The sequence below is a fragment of the Vipera ursinii genome (assembly GCF_947247035.1).
Source record: "Vipera ursinii genome assembly, chromosome: 3".
Taxonomy (NCBI): domain Eukaryota; kingdom Metazoa; phylum Chordata; class Lepidosauria; order Squamata; family Viperidae; genus Vipera; species Vipera ursinii.
The window spans coordinates 206,815,110-206,836,291 of record NC_139516.1 but is presented as its reverse complement, the minus strand read 5'-3'; the positions used below and the strand labels follow the sequence as shown (position 1 = coordinate 206,836,291).

Below are 21,182 nucleotides of genomic sequence, written 5' to 3'. Positions count from 1 at the left end.
ATTATTATTATTATTATTATTATTATTATTATTATTTGGATTTATATACCGCCCCTCTCCCAAGGGACTCAGGGCGGTGTACAGGGCAATTAAAACACTATAAAACAACACATAATATACAAAAATTAAAATGAAATTAAACCGACTAGCCCTAAACAATAAAACACATTCTAAAATTTAAAATATTTTAAAATTTAAAATCTAAAATCCCAGTCCCTCAGTCCAGGCCGGCAAGTTCAAATAGCCAAGTTTTCAGGTCGCGGCAAAAAGAGCGAAGGTCGGGAGCCATCCGGAGCTCAACCGGAAGCTGATTCCACAGGTCTGGCGCGCCCACAGAGAATGCTCTCGCCCTGGGGGCCGCCAGTTGGCATTCCCTGGCCGACGGCACCCTGAGGAGGCCCTCTCTGTGGGAGTGCACAGGACGATGGGAAGTTAACACCGGCAAAAGGTACTCCCGTAAATTTAACCTTTTAATTACAAAGAAACTTATAAAAACACAGAAAGAAACTCATGGCTACATGTCTATCTCGCCAGAGAGCACAAAGAAGAGGAGAGAGAAAGTAACTTTTGCTTTGGACATGCGCACACAGAAGTAAACTGGCTGAACATGTAACACTCGCCATGGTTACCATGATAAGATAACAAGACTGCTTGAAAAGTACACACTATAACTTGCTTTACTGAAAAAACAGAAAAAAACGCAGTGACATATTTCTATTGGATCCTGAAATAATTCAACTGGAATGGAGGTGCCACATGTATATCAGAGCTAAAGAGAAACATGTATGGTTGTCTACAGGTTTTGTGCCCAATATCTTCCCATCCTCACCCCCATGTAGCTACATAGCATGTTAAGATAGTAGGCTGTGCACATATTGCTTGACTTTTTTTAAAAAAAATACCTCTTAATTTGAATTGGCAGCCATGCAATCAGATTTTAATTATCCTATTTCAAACCTGGTGAGACAATCTATGAAAAGAAAGATAACTCAATTCGTGGAAGGAAAAAAATATATATATAAGAGAAGGTAAAGATAAAAGTGTCTCCTGGTAAGGAGAGAGAAATCTATTAAGGTATCAAAGTAATCCAATACCATGGTGATAGAAGGGCGACTTCGTTTGCAGACAAGTTCAAAATCTCCACAGTCAAAGGATCTTAGGAGATCCTTTTACAGCCCTGCTTCGCATCATCTCGAAGATCTGTTCTACCCAGAATCAAGATTATTGGCCAAGAGGAATCCATATTTTGACTCAAAATAGTTTCACATGGATATCTTTACTGCTATGTTCAATCCTCTGGTAATCCTCTCCCACACTCAATCTTCTTTTCTGAGTTTGCGTTTTACAACAAAGTAGGACAAGGCTGTTCAAGGGTCAAAGCCATCCATCAGAATGAGTAGGAAGATTGGGAGCATGGTGTCAAGGTTGCAGAAAGGAGGAGGGATTCCAAGAGTCAGGAGGCGAGCTGGAGCAAGCATTTCCACCACTGAGAAATGGCCTTGCTAAATAACTCTGGAGGAACCCTACAAAACTGCCTTACAGTGTTTAAGGTCAGGAAATGAACCAATAGTTAATCAACTTAGTTTTTAGAGCTTCCTAAGGTCAAGGAGATATAGGGGACACACTGATTTAAGATTAGTGGTGCCCTCTCATGTGTGAAATGGCTCCAGATTATATTCACCATGGAACCAGGACCTCAACTATATTATCATTCTTAGACATCTAATGGAAAAAGACGTGGAATTATCATTTTTTTAAAAAAAACAACAGTGAGTGAAGTATGTGTGATGACTTAGGTCAACCTCAATATCCACCCCCTCTAAATGAATCCCTTCTGCACTTGGGAATCTAGCTGTGGCTCGAGATCTTGACTAATAATGATGGATTTTCTAATTACGCACCTTGCAGTAAAAGATAATAGAACTATGAGGCATGGGGGTGGTTTGAATTTTAGTACAGGGATATCTGACTGTGAGCAAAACCTCAGAGGTTGAGTTAGCGAAAAAGACTCCAGTGTAGAATCATAACTGGAAGAATATATACTCTAAAAAGCTTCCTGTCAAACAGAATATCAATTTTTGGTCAGATGTATAAATGTGTGAAGCTATGTTAGCATGGGGCAACAGCACAAAACTGCATCTCACTTACTTTGGCCACTTCATGAGGGGGAAATCACTGGAGAAAGAAATTGTGTTTGGAAGAGTTAGCAGTGAAAGGACCAGGCCGCCAAAGAACATGAACACCAGCCAGAGCATACAACAACTCAAAGAAGTAGTGCAAGATCAGAAGATGTGGAGAGACCTGATCCATAGAATTACCAACAGTAGGGCACTTAGAGAGGAAATTTGACCGAGAAATTTCCTGATGACTAGAACAATTAATCAGTGGAAGGGCTTGATTCCAGAAGTTGTGGATTGAATGAACCTTTATTGTCAAAGTACAACCATGCATACATTGAGATTGGCTGAGCCTCACTTCGTGCCCCCACCCCCCAACTCACAGGATGCTCTAATGCTGGAGAGACTGGACAGCCATTTGTCTGAAATGGTATAGGGTTTCCTGCCAGAATAAGGGGTTGGACTAGAAGACCTCCAAGGTCCCTTCCAACTCTGTTGTTCTGTTATTCTGACTGAAAACATAACACCATCGTCATATTGGCATGGAACTAAACTGCAGTAAACACCATTAACAAACTCATTAACCACTTTTTGCTCCACTGTTGGAAGCATGGCCTGATGCGTTTGAGGTGTTTATCTATGAAAGGGGATACATCATTTTAGATAAGTGAAGTATTATTTGGTGTGCACGTACATTATGTATTTCATTGGCTGGGACACTGAAGCAACAAACCCTTAGTTGGTTTGACTTGCTCTTTTTCATACAGCCTAGTTTTTCTCTATGGATTTTCCACAGCATGGAGTTGGCAGGTTTGCTACTGGGTATATAGTCTATAGATGTGGTGGCTCAGTGGGTTAGGACACTGAGCTTGTCGATCAGAAGATCGGTAGTTTGGTGGGTCGAATCCCGAGTGCCGCGTAACAGAGTGAGCGCCTGTTACTCGTCCCAGCTTCTGCCAACCTAGCAGTTCGAAAGCACATAAAAATGCAAGTGTAATAATAGGGACCACTACGGTGGGAAGGTCACAGCGTTCTGTGCGCCTTTGGCATCTAGTCATGCCGGCCACATGACCACAGAGACATCCTCGGACAAGCGGTGGCTCTTTGGCTTTGAAACGGAGATGAGCACCGGCCCCTAGAGTTGGAAACGACTAGCACGCATGTGTGGGGGAACCTTTACCTTTACCTTATATAGTTTAATTTTGTCTAATTTTCCTAAAATAGTCATCTTTGGTCGGTTTTTTCTTTTATTCTCATAAGCACCTTCCCCCAAAAAACATATTGCAGAATGTCTTTGCATCTTTAATCTTGTTTATCTATTTGGGTTCTGTTTTAGGGTGTATCTGGAAATGATGGCAAAGATGGCAAACCGGGATTACCTGGGGAACCAGTAAGAAGATAGTTTGTTGTTAATATAATCATCTATTGTTCTCTGTCACTGTTCTTTGTCCTTTGACTACGATGTCACAGTCTCTCCTTATATTCATAAATTTGGGTGAGGAAAGAGACTTTTCATGCTATGCTGTCGTACATTTGTATGTCACTCAGTGAGGGAACTAAAATGGCATTTAGTCTCAGAAGAAAAACTCTGAATAAGTGAGACCCATGACGGTTGAGAATGTAGACTAAACAAAGCCAACTTGCTAGTTGAAGTCTGCTGTATAGGAAGATAGAGAATATTCCTTGGTTGTTGTTGCTGTTTTCAGTTTGGCCTGACAGATTCATTTGATCACAATCATAGGATTTACGTTCAGCACTTTAGAATCAGTTTCTCTTTAATATATCCCAAAAAATTGGGGTGGATTGGACTTCATTTGTTTTCAGCTGGGTGACCTTGGGCTAGTCCAGCGGTAGGCAACCTCGGCTCTTTTATGACTCATGGACTTCAACTCCCAGAATTCCTGAATCAGCTGACTAAGGAATTCTGGGAGTTGAAGTCCACGAGTCATAAAAGAGCCGATGTTTATTTATTTATTTATTTATTTTATTGCATTTACATACCGCCCTTTCCCTGAGGACTACCCCTGGGCTAGTCACTTTCCCTCAGCCATACCCACCTCACAAAGTGGAGAAAATTGGAGAAGGGAAGTCTGTGGGATGTGTTTGCTGCCTTTAGTTATTTGTGAAAATAATAAAGGCAAGATATAAATAAGTAAATAAGAACTGTGCCACATTATTATTGGTCAAAAAGTTCCAGAGCTCCCTCAAAATGCATTGTTTTTTGCGTGGCATTGTGCATTGTGTAAACTATGCCAAAGCAGTATGGAAATCTGATTTATGGCTTAGCAGTACAAGAATTTATTCTAAATATGCTTTGACTTTTTCAGGGTAAGCCTGGAGAACCGGGGCTACCAGGCCAAGAAGGGGCCAGAGGACCACCAGTAAGTCCCATTGCAGGCTGTTCAGGGACAGAATAAATAAACATTTTTTTTAATTTAACAAATGGCATGAAATACATGGATAGCAGCAGTAAAGATTATGAAAAGAACACATAGTGATATAATGAGAGAAGCAACTTAGAACTAAGGAGAAATTTCCTGATAGTGAGAGTGATTTATCAGTGGAACAACCTGTCTCCAGAAGCTGTGAATGCTTCAACACTGGAAGTTTTTAAGAAGAGACTGGACAGCCATTTGTCTGAAATGGTATAGGGCAGGGCTAGGCAACCTTGGCTCTTTTATGACTCGTGGACTTCAACTCCCAGAATTCCTGAGCCAGCCATGCTGAGGGGAAAGGGAGAGGTTTCCAAGCTGAGCCGTGTGGCTCAGGAATTCTGGGAGTTGAAGTCTACCAGTCATAAAAGAGGCAAGGTTGTCTACCCCTGGTATAGGGATTCCTGCCTAAGTGGGGGGTTGGACTAGATGACCTCCAATGACCCTTCCAAATTATTATTATTATTATTATTATTATTATTATTATTATTATTATTATTGTTGTTGTTGTTGTTGTTGTTGTTGTTGTTGTTGTTGTTATTATTATTATTATTATTATTATTATTATTATTATTATTATTATTATTCCAAGATAAAGATGTGTGCTCCATTTTGTAAAATGTAAAAACAAAACAAAACAAGCTGTCTATTAAGTTATAAGCTACATTTCAAAATACATTAGTTCATAAAATAAAATAAGCGTTTTATACACAAATATCTAGGCCATTTATCTAATGAAGCACAGTATTTATTAGTGGGACAAAATCTGCTTTTCGTCCTGTATAAGCTCTCAAATGAAAGCTGATCACTCTATGATCCAGTGTCTGATGAGGAACCACATTCAGGGGAGGATACTCTGCCCCATTTAAACAGGGAGTTTTGACAAATGCCATGTAATGTGTGAATGCTATTCAAAGTTTTCCAGCCCTTGGGGGAGGGGGTAGCATCCAGGGAAAAGTGTTGACATTTTTTCAGTGAGATCATTCTCAGTGGAGTATTTGATGTGTAGGCCGACTCTCAGTGACTCTGGGCAGTTTACAAAGATAAAAGCCCAAAGCAAAAAGAATAAAAAAGCAATACCGCCCCCCGCCCAATCAAACAACAACAATCAAATGAGGCACTTGGTAGGCTCCATCCCATTCAGAGGTCCCCAGGCCCATTGGCCAAACCACATCTTTAGAGCCTTGAGAAAGCATGTTAAAGTGGGGGGCAATCTTATCTCTGTGGGTATGATATTCTACAGGGAGGACATCACCACAGAGAAGGTCCTTCTTCTTGGTCCCGCTAGAAGGATCTCTTTAATATAGGAGACCCGTAACATTTCCTACTTCGTCTCTTGGGTTGGTTTAGGTAGAGGTGACTGGAAAAAGTCAGTCCTTCAGCTAACCCAGGGTTAGACAACCTTGGCTCTTTTATGACTCGTGGACTTCAACTCCCAGAATTCCTGAACCAGCCACGCTGAGGGGAAAGGGAGAGGTTTCCAAGCTGAGCCATGCTGGCTCAGGAATTCTGGGAGTTGAAGTCCACAAGTCATAAAAGAGCCAAGGTTTCCTACCCCTGAACTAACCTGTTCCCAAAAGATGTAGAGCTTTGAAGGCGAGAACCAGCACACTTTGAATTGGACCCATTATTGCCCAATAATACTTCCCAGATATTGTCTCACCATGGAACTCACTGCTATCTCTGTGTCTGTTGTATTCCATGTGTGTCAGGCTCTCTCTTTAAACTTGGAAACAAACTAGACACCATCTCAAGGAAATGAAATAGAGAGATATAAAGAGAAAAGGAATATGAGAATGGGGATTGAGTCAAAGGTTGGGAGGAGGTTAAGGAACCATTTTCAGGGGCTCAGTTTTGTAGGGAGAACATTTACAGATTTCCATTCTATTTCTTTATTTCAGGGTTTTAAAGGTCCAAGAGGAGATGCAGGAAATCCTGGCATGAGAGTAAGTAATACAGATATGCACAAGTATAACTGGGTGCAAAAATGTGGGGGGTTTTTTTGGGGGGGGAGGTCACTGTTGCCCCTTATATCTTTGGGGATGGAGAAAATGGAATCCACTGGATTTCTGAAGAAGAAAATGTAGAGATTGAAACCATGTAAAATAACCATGGGGTTAATTGTTCCCTTTTGAAAGTTGATCTGCAATGTTGCACGCACAAAGGATGTAAATTTCATTTTTAATGTGTAAAAATGACAATAAAGGTTATCTATCTATCTATCTATCTATCTATCTATCTATCTATCTATCTATCTATCTATCTATCTATCTATCTATCTAGAAGTACCTCATACAAAGCATATCCATCCCCACCCTATGTTACCAGTGTCAAATATGGACCCTAACAATAAAACATTTTTTAAAAAAACATTAGTTACCACAGAAATGAAATGTTTGAGGAAAGATGCTGGAGTGACCAGAAGAGATAAAATCAGAAATGAGATCATAAAAGAAAAGAAAATGGCATAGAAGCAATCTTAAACTATATACAGCAAATAAAGTGTGGGATTCCATACCACACAAGGCATATAAGAATTTTTAAAGGGGAGAATTCTAAATTTTGTTTTTCTTCATCCTTTTTTCTTTATTACAGGGAGAACCAGGTCAACCTGGAACTCCGGGCCGGGAGGGGCAATCAGGAAAAGATGTAAGTGTTAAGCACAATGAAAGCTCTTCAAAAGTGATTAAAACTACTAGCAATAATAACAATATTTCTAAAAGTCCACCATCTGACAGTCCAAAAGTCTACCATCTGACATTCTGTACTAATTTATTTTATTAAATTTGTATCCTGACTCTCATCAACTCCATAGCTCATCCTCCTGTTTTAACATTACAATATAATCACGAGCATTGTTAAGATGTGGGTTGTTTCTGAAATAGCCTCCAGAGGTAAAGACTAAAGAAGTAAAGCAATATCAAAGATAAGAATGAGAGAGGACATGATAACTGCGTTCCAGTACTTGGGCTGTCATAGAGAAGAGGGGTTTGACTTATTCTTCAGAGCACCAGAGGCAGGACAAGAGGTAATAGCTAGAAAACTTGTTAAAGAGACATCCAAGCTAGAAGTAAGGAGAAATTTTCTGACAGTGAGAACAATTAACCAATGGAATAGTTTGCCCCCCAGAACTGTGGGAGCTCCACTGCTGGAGATTTTCAAAAATAGCTGGGGGTTGATTGACCAAGTCCTAGAAGACCTCTACGGTCCCTTCCAAGCCTATGATTCTATGTTCTAAAAATGTCTGCCTCCATAACAGGTTGGATCTGTGGCCATCAGGCACTGGCTGTCTGATAATCAGGAATCATTTTTGAGGTGTTTTTTTTTTGAGTTCTAAGATATCTTTAGATTCTCACTTTCTTAACTTTCAATGAGGCTATAATGTATTATATATATTATTTTTTGCTCTCTTCTGTTCCAGGGAGATCCAGGGCCTGTGGGACCAGAAGGACCCCGGGGTCTTCGAGGAATAGCAGTGAGTTACTTTGCCTAGTGAACGAGTTGTTCTGAGATGAACATCTCCTGATTCTAGGAGACATCTTACAGTCTCCAAGTCTTTGGGATAATTTATGTATATAGATCCTATGCTGTATCATGGTGAAAATGTTGTGAAGTGAAAAATTTGCTTTGGTTGGGGTTAATTAATGATGATTGCATGGGACAGAGGCATCCTTTCCTTCATCTTCCTCTTCCTCTTCCCCCCTCCCCTCCCCCCCTCCTCTCCTCTCCTCTCCTCTCCTCTCCTCTCCTCTCCTCTCCTTTCCTCTCCTCTCCTTTCCTTTCCTTTCCTTTCCTTTCCTTTCCTTTCCTTTCCTTTCCTTTCCTTTCCTTTCCTTTTGTAGATATTGAAAATTATCAAAAATATCATGAATTTGGATGGTCATAGGACTTTGGTACCATTCATTGAGGTTCTTCATATACTTTGAGATTGATTGTTGTCTTCCTTTCTTTAGGGCAAGACTGGACCTCCAGGTGCCACCGGGGAACCTGGTCCTGCAGGTAACCCAGTAAGTACTGTATTTACCATCTCCATCACAAGTATGAACTCACAACAGCATAGGCAACCACAGCAGCTACATGTCTGTGGAGATTCTCAGTCATCCAGGTCATGGTTGTTCCAAAGATGCTTTTCCAAAAGGCAATTGGACTTTCTTTCTTTTTTTTTCCCCTGGAAGATATTTCATCTTCTCATCTAAGAAGCTTCAGTCAGAACTAAACAGTCTGAACTAAAGAAGCTTCTTGGATGAGAAGCAAAATGTCTTCAAGGAAAAACAAGAAAATCCAGTTGTCTTTTGAAAAAGTACCTTTGGCACAGCAGTTACAGTGAGGCCATATGCATCATGACGTCATTTTGTAACCTGCATAGTTAACCATGCATTATTTGTGTCATGTGCAGGATAAAATGCATGACATTGGTTGTCCCATCCCGGCAGATGCCTGTATACAACAAGATTGTAGGAATAGCTACTAAGAATGACAGGCCTTGATTTTAGCTGTACATTGAGAAAACCTCTTGAAGTTAGTGTTCTTCAGATGACACAGAAGATAGCCCTCTTCTATTCTCTTAGTTTGGAAAGCAAGATATATAATAATGGATTTAAAAATAAGAGCAGTTCAAATGGAAGCTTGACAGCCATCCTAGGGGATGAGTAGGGGATTGGAATAAAGTATTAAGTAGATAGGAAATAGACCAGAATAATTTATCCATGGCAGGAAATGTGAAAGAATGCTTTGGGGATTGATGAGAAGTTATAGGTCATGACACTGTGATAAAATTGGACAGATTCTTACTGGAATCAAATTGCCCTTGTCAAAACTCCAAGAAAGAGCATTCTTAAGATGTCTCTAATCTTATTGATGTGTGAAAATAAGTATAACAGTTGCTGGTTGCTTTTCAAGGCCAAATCAAAGTGCTCATTTTGATATGCTAAGGCTAACATACATTTGGCCCAAACTATTTTGCAAGAATTATCGGTTCTCGTATAGACACTCAAATCTTGTCGCAAAATTGATGGATTTTTCATATGCTATGAAGGAACTGCTGTTGGAGCTCAGTCTAGCCTGCTCCCCCCTGCCCTTCAGCCCAGGACAGGGCTCAAAATGTATTTTTAAAGTCAATTTGAGATTTTAAAAAATATACTGTGGTCTAGATGGTTCTAATATCAAAATCATAGCAGGCCTGGCAGAGTTATTTGGGAGTAGCTGACATATACATTTGTAATATAATCTCAAAATAAAATCATTACTTTTGATCACTACTTTTGAGAACAGTTTGTGGGTAAAACCACAGGAAGTCTTAAGCTTGAGGAATGTCCATCCTTTCCCTAAATTAAAGTTCTCCCTAAAGGAGAAGAGTGTCTGATGTATTGATTTGTCCACATCTAGTGGTCACCAGAACCAAGAGATGCCACATTTTTGCACTGGTGTCTCAAAGAAGTATCTAAAATTAATTATTTACCAAAGTTTTGCTTGGGAGACGTCATCAGCATCTCTCATTCAAGTAATAAGGCATATATAAATGAGGTGGCTGGATGGAGTCACTGAAGCAGTAGGCGTGAGCCTAAATGGACTCCAGAAGATGGTAGAGGACAGGAAGGCCTGGAGGAACATTGTCCATGAGGCCGCAATGGGTCGGACATGACTTTGCAACTAACAACAAGTTTAATAAATAATAAATAATAAGCGTGTTGTGCAGTCATTAGGATAATGTGCAAATGTTACCACTTTGATTGCTTCTGGCAAGTCATTGTGTTTGTTATGATTTGCAGGATTGGGGCAGAAAGTGCTTCTTGAGTTTAACCTTCTTCTTTCAGAATGATAGTGATCAGAGTATTCTTTAGCCTTTGTGTCTTCTCTTTTTCACCCCAAGGGCGCCAAGGGAAGCAAAGGTGAACCTGGTAGCCCAGGCGTTCCTGGTTTCATTGGGCCACGAGGACTTCCTGTAAGTAGCAAATTGATGATGGCCATGCTGGTGTTAAAATGAGAACTAGAGTAATTAGGAAGTGCTCATTAAGGTAAGGTAAAGATGAATAGGAGTTGGTTTTAACTCTGCAAGAATATTTTTATACTTTCCTTTGCAATAGCGATGAAGGGGTTAACCATTGCCATCTTTCAAGATATTCCTTTGACTTCTCATCTATCTTGGGATACCTTGATGGTCTCCTAAACAGTTCTAGCCCTACTCAGCTTCCAACCCAAGACAAAGTTGGCTTTTCCTTTCTGTTGGAAAGGGGATTTTGTTTTTTTAAAGAACGCATTTGTGACTTGCAAGTTACTTGCTATGTAATGTAGGTAATCAATCTCCAAGAGAAATGGGTGGTTAAGAACTGTGAAATATAAATGAATGAATTAATGAATGGCTTAAAGTTAACATCTCCATTGCACATTGTTATTTCTTAACATACATACATACATGCATGCATGCATGCACACACACACACACGTGTGTATGTGTGTGTACATCTTTTGTGTATGCCTGTGCATGTGTGTATGTACACACCTACATGTTAACGAAAGAAAAAAATCGACGAACAAAGCAAATAAAAAAAATAAAATACCAAAAAAATAAAAAAGAGAAAAACTGACCCCCTTATTAACCAAACTGAAGATCAGGTTTTCTCAAACCTGACAGCTATAAAATGTGTGTATTCTGGGAGTTGAAGCCTATTAAAGCTACAAAGTCTGAGAAACACTGTTGTAGATTATTTGCCATGCTGCATAATCTGGTTTATCATTCTTTTCCATAGGGAGAAGCAGGTGAAAAGGGGGTCCCAGGGAAAGAGGTGTGTATTGTGTTACCTTCCTCACATTAAAAAAATAAGTTGATTTATGAGTGCTACTGAGAGTGACTGCAAACTGCAAACACCTCCAAAGCTGTTTTTTAAAATTCTGCTTGCTACTATAAACACTTTGATAATTCATGCAATATAATTAATGTTCCCTTTCACATTAGTATGTATCGGTGAAAGAGAGATGACACACATACAGACAAAATATTAGCTTTATCGCTGGTCTTTAGAACCCTCCTGTCTTTTCAGGGCACCTCAGGCAGTCCAGGAGAACACGGACAAAAAGGGGATAGGGTAAGTATGAGAGCTTCCTTCCTATCCCAAAATTTTAAACCGAAACCCAAATGTCAGGGTCAGCCCTCTGTGGACAATTCAATAGCAGTTGGCGTGCAATCATACTGTATTTGTTCATAGGTAAACAAATTCTTAGGGACGCGGTGGCTCAGTGGGTTAGGACACTGAGCTTGTCGATCAGAAGGTCGGCAGTTTGGAGGGTCGAATCCCGAGTGCCGCGTAGCAGAGTGAGCGCCTGTTACTCGTCCCAGCTTCTGCCAACCTAGCAGTTCGAAAGCACGTAAAAATGCAAGTAGAAAAATAGGGACCACTACGGTGGGAAGGTAACAGCGTTCCGTGCGCCTTTGGCGTCTAGTCATGCCGGCCACATGACCACGGAGACGTCCTCGGACAAGCGCTGGCTCTTCGGCTTTGAAACGGAGATGAGCACCGGCCCCTAGAGTTGGAAACGACTAGCACGCATGTGTGGGGGAACCTTTACCTTTAAACAAATTCTTGCTATTTCTGAACCAATGCCATTCCGATTGTTCATCACCCCAGCTATAAGAAGAGACTAGGCAGTCACTTGTCTGAAATGGTGTAGGTTCTCCTGCTTGAGCAGGGGGCTGGACTAGAAGGCCTCCAAGGTCCCTTCTAGCTCTATTCTATTCTATAATTTCACAATTTGAAGGATTCTCAGGTCCCGGACTGTCACTGGAGGTTTTGAAGAAAAGATTGGACAACCGCATGTCTGCAATGTTATAAGGTTTCCTGTTGGAGCAGGGGGTTGGACTGCAAGAAGGCCTGCAAGGTCCCTTCCAGCTCTGTTATTGTATTATTCTGATAGCTGATAGCCTCATTTCCTGATTGTAATGGATGAAGCCCTCCCTGTTTACCCAGAAAGGACATTTGCAGCAAGTTAAGAGTTCCATGGAAGACGAGTGACTCTACAACCTGCTTTCCTCCCCCCACCATATTACCTAAAGTGGTAGGGTCTGGTTTATCCATCCAGCATTGTTAATGGCTCTCCGCTGAAGAGGTATCACCCTTTATTTGCTTAATTAGAGAGCCAGGTTGGTTTAGTGATTAAGACACTAAGCTAGAAACCCAGTTATCTCTAGTCACACCTTAGGCATAAAATCTAACTGGCGACATTGGGCCAGTTCTTCTCTTTGAGCCCAGGATATCAGGCTCAGGTGAGAAGCGGGTTGGTAAATCCCTTGGCAACCAAATACCTTAGCAACCAAATCCCTTAGCAACCAATGGATGAAAACTCGGTTGATCTGAAAAAACAACAACAGGATCCCGCACTTGTAGGAAAATAGTAGCGGGGAAGAGGTGGAAGAGGAGGAGGAGGAGGAAGAGGAAGAGGGAGAGGGAGAAGGAGCGATTTGAAGTGAAATGGGTCTCAATCAATCAATCAAATATATATATATATATATATGTTTTCGTAGATTCTCACGGGTGTCTGTATGTGTAGATCTAGAGTCTCGGGTTTCTTCCCGCGTTCCTTTCATCTTCAGAAAGTTGTGGCGACGTTTCGACGAAATCCCATCCGTCATCATCAGGCCGGAGTGTTCCTCCTGCTGCTTCCAGGAGCAATGCGTGGTCTGGCTGTTCCTTTCCTTCCAACTGCCGGTGGGGCTGTGTTCTGACTGGGTGGAGGCATGGCTGCTTTCTGATTGGGTGGGGGTGTCCTCCGATTGGGTGGAGGCGTGGTTGTCTTCTGATTGAGTGGAGGCGTGGCTGTCTTCTGATTGGGTGGATGCGTGTTTGTCTTCTGATTGGTTGGAGGCATGGCTGTCTTCCGATTGGGTGGGGTGTGTTCTGAATGGGTGGGGTTTTTTGTTGTGTTGTAATATCCTGAGTGTTGTGATTTGGTGTCCTGAGGAGTGGGCTGTGTAGTGGCCTCCAGAGCTTTGGTTTGGCTCCGAGTTCGAGGACCTGCTATGTATCTCTGGTATGGTATACGCACACACGAACCTGACTGACCCATACCAGAGATACATAGCAGGTCCTCGAACTCGGAGCCAAACCAAAGCTCTGGAGGCCACTACACAGCCCACTCCTCAGGACACCAAATCACAACACTCAGGATATTACAACACAACAAAAAACCCCACCCATTCAGAACACACCCCACCCAATCGGAAGACAGCCATGCCTCCAACCAATCAGAAGACAACCACGCATCCACCCAATCAGAAGACAGCCACGCCTCCACTCAATCAGAAGACAACCACGCCTCCACCCAATCGGAGGACACCCCCACCCAATCAGAAAGCAGCCACGCCTCCACCCAGTCAGAACACAGCCCCACCGGCAGTTGGAAGGAAAGGAACAGCCAGACCACGCATTGCTCCTGGAAGCAGCAGGAGGAACACTCCGGCCTGATGATGACGGATGGGATTTCGTCGAAACGTCGCCACAACTTTCTGAAGATGAAAGGAACGCGGGAAGAAACCCGAGACTCTAGATCTACATATATATATATATATATATATATATATATATATATATATATATATATATATATATATATATATATATATATATATATGTTTGTTTATTTCAATCCAATCTATCTCTTTTTTTTTCTCCATCAGGGAGATCCTGGAGCCAAAGGTGAAAGAGGCCCTGCAGGAGTAAAGGGACCACCAGGTGATCCAGGAGTTCCCGGCCGCAAAGGACACACAGGATTAATGGGTCCCCCGGGACCATCAGGAGAGTCAGGACAAGTTGGTCCTTCTGGTCCTCCAGGACAACCTGGTTTTCCTGGGCCTAGAGTGAGTTTAGGGGGAAATGTACTTTGGGTTGGCTACCCCAAAATGTCCGCCACTGGGCAGGCAACCAAGTAATGGAACATGTGGCGAGGTTATGATACAAAGGCTGGCTTGATTTTACCTTCGTTGAAATCATGCCTTGCTGCAGAGGCCTCTGTATGCCTCTTACCTGCTGTATTTTATTTTATTTTAACTCATCCACTATGAAATGCAGCAGAATATTTTTTTTAAAAAAAAACTATTGTTGGATCATTACCCAATAGTTCATGTCCATTGCGATGTGAACTATTCATTGTTATCAATTATTGGCAGCCTAGTTATTTTCACATATTGTTGAGGGCCCCAGGAAGAATTTGATAAGACTGGAGTATTTGGAATCCCTGCAAAGGACCAATTTGAAGAATAGCTTCTGGAAGAAATGCGGTTTGGGTTTTAGGTTTCCTTTGGAATCATAAAATGCCTTCAAAACCACTGTTGGCCTCGCCAAATGGATATATTATAGCATTTACATGCTATTAAGATAGAGAAATATTGAGGAACAAGCTCATGCTTCCTTCATGAATGATTCCATCCTCTGGCAAATACAGCATGCCTAACCCTTTCCTGCAATTAAAGTTGGATCCATTTAGAATTATCACACAGTAGTTACTCCTATTCTTTCACAGGTTTGTTACCAAAGGCCCTCTGAAGTCTTTGAGATGCTAGAATGTGCCTCCTAAAGTCTTTTTTTTTTTTTTTTGAAAATGCTACTGTATTACACATTTTAGCTTTAGAAAAATAGGACAAACTTTTTTAGCTGCTTAAAAAAGGAATTAAACTCATTCATAAGCATCCATATTTTAAGCTCTGGTATCTTAAGGCATCTTCTTTGTCTGCTAGGGAGATCCTCCATCAACAGAAACATTGCGAAGACTCATCCAAGAAGAGTTAGGAAAACAGCTTGATGGTAAGGACTTGTATTATGAAGTCCAAAAGTGGGTGAGTGATTCCAACAGGCTAAAGAGGATCAGAAGAGCAAGGAAGGAAGGAAGGAAGGAAGGAAGGAAGGAAGGAAGGAAGGAAGGAAGGAAGGAAGGAAGGAAGGAAGGAAGGAAGGAAGGAAGGAAGGAGTTTTCTGCTTCTCTTTTATATTGTACAAAACTAAACAGTGCTATGCTTTTTAATTGTGTCTTTAACTTTCTCTCTTTTTATATGGATTTTATATATATTTTTATTCGTAAAGCACCTAAGGTCACTGCCGTAGTGAGATAAGCAGTGCATAACTTTGATAAATAGATAAACAAAATCCTTTTGATGTGTCTCATCCTGTTGTTTTCACCTTCTAGCAAATATACAGATAATAGAAAAGATAATAAGCCCCTTTAGCATTCCTTGGAATGTTAAAATTCTTGCCTGTCAATACCTTTTCTTTTCGACTTTTCACCTCCTATATTTCCCCTTGAAATTTCTTAAGGTTTTTTTTTTTTGCAGCTACATTGTTTAATTTTTTTTGGAACTTTCTAATTCTATTTTTAAACACACACACAGACACCCATCTATCTTGTTCTCCTTTTCCCACTAGCTTCCCCTGCCGTGGATTCTATATATTATTGTTCTAAGTCCGTGGTGGTGAACCTATGGCACGTGTGCCACAGGTGGCACGCAGAGCCCTCTCTGTGGACACGCATGCCGTCGCCCCAGTCCTAGGCCTTCAGCTGTGTTTTATAAAACCTTTTTGCTTTAGGCCTCTGCCGCCGTGTGCAAAAAAACAAAGGTTCAGTCAGTCAATCAATTTCAACTTCTCGCGGGAAAAACAAGATCTCGCAAAGTGGGAATTGATCGAACTTTTTAGTCCCACCCAGTCTGCCGTTACCACCACAGACACGCCCACCCAATGGGCCACACCCACCCAATTGCCACACCCACCCAATGGGCCACGCCCAACCAATGGGCCACGCCCAACCAATGGGCCACGCCCACCCGGCACCCGACGATACATAAGTGGGTTTTGGGTTGCAGTTAGGGCACTCGGGTCTCTAAAAGGTTCGCCATGACTGTTCTAGCTTAATTAAAAATCCCCTTTCTGAAGTCTAAGCTATGAATAACAGAGTTGGAAGGGACACTAGAGGTTTTTTAGTCCAACCCCCTGCTCAGGCAGGAGACCCTATACCTGTCCAGTCTCTTCTTAAGAGTCTCCAGTGATGGAGCATCTACAACTTCTGAAGGCAAGCGGTTCTCACTGTTAGGAAATATCTACTTAGTTTTAGGTTGCTTCTCTCTATTTGTCTTGTTTTCTTTGTGCTTTGGAAAATACATCGACCCCTTCCCCCCTCCTTCTTTGTGGCTGTCCTGCAAATATTGGAACACTGCTCTCATATCAGCCTTCATTCTTCTTTTCTCTAGACTAGACATGTCAAATTCCTGCAATCGTTCTTCGTGTGTTTTATGTAAGCGGTTTAGCTCAACATCAAAAAAACTGTTGAATGGCTTTGTTCTGTACCAGCCTGCTACCGGCCCTGCAGAAAAGGCAACCCCTTTATAAACGGCAAGAGGCTGGAATGACGTCTGCCAAATTTATTACTACAAAAAACAAACAAGACACAAACCAAGATACAGGAGCTTTGAAACACTATCTGAGCGGTTGCAGCAAACCAGCCCTCCCCACACATTCCCTTTATAAAGAATTCAGGGCATGACCTCTCTCTGCCTCCTTCCGAGAAGCCCCACAGCCTTCCTCTGTTTACTCCTACTTGACTGCCTCCTGCGTTGGGCGTCCTTGAACAGGGCCAGCTGTGGGTCATCTTCATCCACACTGTCAGGCTCACACAGCTGGGTCTCCATGGTGACCAAGTGGGAGGGGCCTGCCTGAGGGCTATCATCAGCAAGATCTTCAACCCCCTCAGCAAGGTCTTCAACACCCCCCTCCTCCTCTGAGTCATCCGACCCAACTGCCGAACCCACAGGCTGACCCTGAATCACAACAGGCTTGGTCATTCTCTCCCAGGGTTTCTCCGGTTTTCATTTCCCCCCCCAGTAAAATCAGAGGTATCGGACACTCAGCTTCTCCCCTTCCTCTCAAAGACAAAGTTGTAATCAAGGTAGGGCAAGGCAAGAATTGCTGGAAGGACTTTGTCTAGCAGTTTCCAAACAAGTATCAATGCAATTGAGTTTTCCCACTGCTATTCTTTCACGCCTCTTTGATTTGGTTGCAGGAATTGGGTTTGGATAGACTAGAGAAAAGGACTAGGAGTAACATGATAGCAGTATTCCAGTATTTGAGGGGCTGCCACAAAGAAGAAAGGGGGGTCGGGGGTGTGTGTCAAAGTATTCTCCAAAGCACCTGAAAGCAGGACAAGAAACAATGGATGGAAACTAATCAAGGAGAGAAGCAACCTGGAGTTAAGCAGAAATTTCCTAACAGAGCAATTAGTTGGAATTGTTTGCCCTTAGAGGTTGTGGGTGCTTCATCATTGGAGGCTTTTAAGAAGAGACAAGATGTCCATTTGTCTGAAATGGTATTGGGTCTCCTGCCTGAGCAGGGGGTTGGACTAGAAGACCTCCAAGGCCCCTTCCAGCTCTATTCTGAATGATAAAGCAAATTCTTCTCCAGTGGATCTGTCATAGTAGACACTAGTAAGAACATTTCTTTTAATTTTGTTCTTGTCATTTTTTTAAAATCTAATTGTTCTCTGCAACATTGCCAAATTAATTCATTTGGGTTTCTGGGGGTGGCTGTTTCTAACATGCATACAGCCATTGCTTTTCTTATAGTTTCTGAATTCGGTGTTAAGGAGAAGCTTTGCACGCTGCCCTTTCCTCAGTAGATTATAGAGTGGTAAATAATAAATATCATAAAATAGTAAAATATGCATGAAAGAAAGAAAAAAAAATAACAATGCTATGCGGCAGCGGCTAAAAATATTCTGCAAACTAAAGCATTTTTCAAAATAATTTCCCAGGGAAAATAAAAATGTCTTCACTTGGTGGAAGAAGCACATTAATATAAAGGTGCATTGTTATTTATTACTTCGTAGTTGTGAGGGTTTTTTTTTCCCTTTTCTTCTTCTTGTTCTCTTTGGAACATTTAAAAAGGCAGGCTGTGTGCTTCAAGCCCAGCTGTTATTTGCTCTGAAGGCTGCTCCTGAGGGTGTCACAACTACCCCTAAGGATATCACTGTGAGCTTGTAAGCAAAGCCTTTTCACATCGCTCCTTCTGCACACGACTTTGCAACTTGTCTTGTTCAAAAAAATTGGGGAATAAGAACTGCCCCTCTCTCCCAAAGACCAAACCTACAAGTTTATGATTCGTTGCAGAAAGATATTTGGCCAGTCACCTGCTGTCACGTGGCTTTTTTTCTCTGCGTCAGGCAGGAAAAATCAAATGCACAGGTATAGTATAAGTGGTACCTTGCTCAATCGTAGTAACTGTGAGAGGGATCTCGGAGTCCTAGTGGACAATCAATTAGATATGAGCCAGCAGTGTGCTGCAGCTGCCAAAAAAGCCAACACAGTGCTAGGCTGCATTAACAGAGGGATAGAATCAAGATCACGTGAAGTATTAATACCACTTTACAATGCTTTGGTAACGCCACACCTGGAATACTGCATCCAGTTTTGGTCACCACGATGTAAAAAAGATGTCGAGACTCTAGAAAGGGTACAGAGAAGAGCAACCAAGATGATTAGGGGGCTGGAGGCTAAAACATATAGGGAACGGTTGCTGGAATTGGGTATGTGTAGTTTAATGAAGAGAAGGGTGAGGGGTGACATGATAGCAGTGTTCCAATATCTAAGGGGCTGCCACAAAGAAGAGGGAGCCAAGCTATTCTCCAAAGTGCCTGAAAGCAGGACAAGAAGCAACGGATGGAAACTAATCAAGGAGAGAAGCAACCTAGAACTAAAGAGAAATTTCCTGACAGTTAGAACAGCTAACCAGTGGAACAACCTGCCTCCAGAGGTGGTGAATGCTCCAACACTGGAAGTTTTTAAGAAGAGACTGGACAGCCATTTGCCTGAAATGGTAGAGGGTTTCCTGCCTGAGCAGGGGGTTGGACTAGATGACCTCCAAGGTCCCTTCCAACTTCTTCTTCTTCTTCTTCTTCTTCTTCTTCTTCTTCTTCTTCTTCTTCTTCTTCTTCTTCTTCTTCTTCTTCTTCTTCTTCTTCTTCTTCTTGTTATTGTTATTGTTATTGTTGTTATTATCTATTCATTAAGAATATTTTCTCTCATTCTTCTCTGTGTGTCTCTCTGTGTTTTTTTTTTCTCCCCTGCAGCCAGACTGCCCTACCTCATAAGTCAGTTGCAGCCTTCCCAAATCAAAGCACCCCAAGGTAGACCAGGGCCTCCTGGATCACCTGGAAAAGAAGGTCCTCCTGGTAGAGTTGGCCCTCCAGGACAACCTGGCAGACCTGGACAACCAGGTTCAGAAGGTCCATTGGGACCTATGGGACCAAAAGGTGAGTAGCTCCTTAGCTGGAAAGCAGCTTTAGGTCCAAATTTTCCTTCCAGTTTAGATCTTTTAAGGACTATGGACACTTTTTGCAATGTGAAATGGGGTATTCTCAAATAAATGGAAATTATTATGGTGTTGAAGGAAGTCCTCATCATGGTTCAGTCCAAGCTGGGAATAAACAACATGGCGACTCCTTTAGAAAGAAGGTTGCAGTTTATTGAAGAGGAGAGCCAGACAGGAAGATGGCTCTAAAAGAAAAAAAAAAAAGAGTGAGCACATATAGGGAGTGGGTTTTTATACCCTCCGGAGCCTTTTGTTTGGAGTTGTTCCTGTGCCACGTATTATGACCTGAGTCTGGGTGTGCCTTTCTGGTATTCTGATGGTGGTGGGTTAATCCTATTATGTCCCAAGGGTCATATCCTGCTTCCCTGTGGCTGATGCCTCTTAGATTTTTGGTGTTGATTCTAGGGATCTTTCTTCCTAATCCAAGTTTCTTGATTCCAGTCTTTCTGACAAGATCATCTGCATTTCTACCAAGCTGGTTTCTGCTTGGGGGAGGGAGACTTGGGGCTATTAAAAAAAACTGGGTATGTTTTTCTGCCTTTTTAAGATCCTTTGAGGAAATATATTTTTCTGCCCTTTTAATATTTCCTTCTCTGGGGGGCTGACTTCCCACAAATCCCCCTTTGTGCCACAAGTGTGTATTTATTTATTTAGCGTATGGCTGGTCACACACAATATTAAAAACACTTCATATTTACAAGTTAAAACAGTTAAGACAATTTTTTTTTAAAAAAAGAAGCAATAATAAAACCTAAGAGGAAAACAGAAATAACATTTCAGAGTGTAATGTCGAGTTTGGAAATCCAGTCAGTAGCTGATGTTGTTACGCAGAGGAAGTCCTTAAAATCTCCTGGGTAAATAAATAAATAAGTGTGTAAATAACGCACTTACTGGCACAAGATTAAAATTGATCTGGTCAGGGAGACTTGATAAACAAGCTTTAAACTGTTAATGCAAAGAAAGGGGGGAGGCAGTAATAGAGTTCAACCATGAAGGTCTAAAGCCAGAGTAATATTTCCTTCTCTGGGGTGGGGGGCTGACTTCCCACAATGGCAAAACATTTCTGAATGTGTATTTTCAAATGGAATGACACATCGTAGGAGGTAGAAGGGAATATCAGCTTGATAGCTTTTAACCCCCCCTGGACTGAGGGGGTTTTTAGTTTTAAGTTTTAACATTGTTTTATTGTTGGGCTATTATTAATTTAATTCTTTTTAATTCTATTTGTATCTTAATTTATATTGTCTTTTAAATATTGCCCTGTAAACCGCCCTGAGTCCTTCGGGAATAGGGCG

The 21,182-nt window shown here is 41.6% G+C and overlaps 2 protein-coding genes across 2 annotated transcripts in view; one reads left to right on the top strand and one right to left on the bottom strand.

Annotated features, from left to right (window-relative positions):
• The window catches only part of COL22A1 (collagen type XXII alpha 1 chain), a gene marked incomplete at both ends in the record, with an annotated part of 168,582 nt that overhangs the window by 142,661 nt on the left and 4,739 nt on the right, over window positions 1-21,182 (top strand). Inside the window, 12 exons of the mRNA XM_083358189.1 lie at window positions 3,454-3,507; window positions 4,445-4,498; window positions 6,451-6,495; window positions 7,145-7,198; window positions 7,971-8,024; window positions 8,503-8,556; window positions 10,419-10,490; window positions 11,296-11,331; window positions 11,587-11,631; window positions 14,217-14,396; window positions 15,273-15,339; window positions 19,646-19,828. Coding sequence (XP_083214315.1) covers window positions 3,454-3,507; window positions 4,445-4,498; window positions 6,451-6,495; window positions 7,145-7,198; window positions 7,971-8,024; window positions 8,503-8,556; window positions 10,419-10,490; window positions 11,296-11,331; window positions 11,587-11,631; window positions 14,217-14,396; window positions 15,273-15,339; window positions 19,646-19,828 — 898 coding nt within the window. The remainder of the gene's footprint in view (window positions 1-3,453; window positions 3,508-4,444; window positions 4,499-6,450; window positions 6,496-7,144; window positions 7,199-7,970; window positions 8,025-8,502; window positions 8,557-10,418; window positions 10,491-11,295; window positions 11,332-11,586; window positions 11,632-14,216; window positions 14,397-15,272; window positions 15,340-19,645; window positions 19,829-21,182) is intronic.
• LOC310638764 (proto-oncogene Mas-like) overlaps window positions 1-21,182 on the bottom strand; it is a 481,088-nt gene that overhangs the window by 459,081 nt on the left and 825 nt on the right. The window lies entirely within an intron of this gene.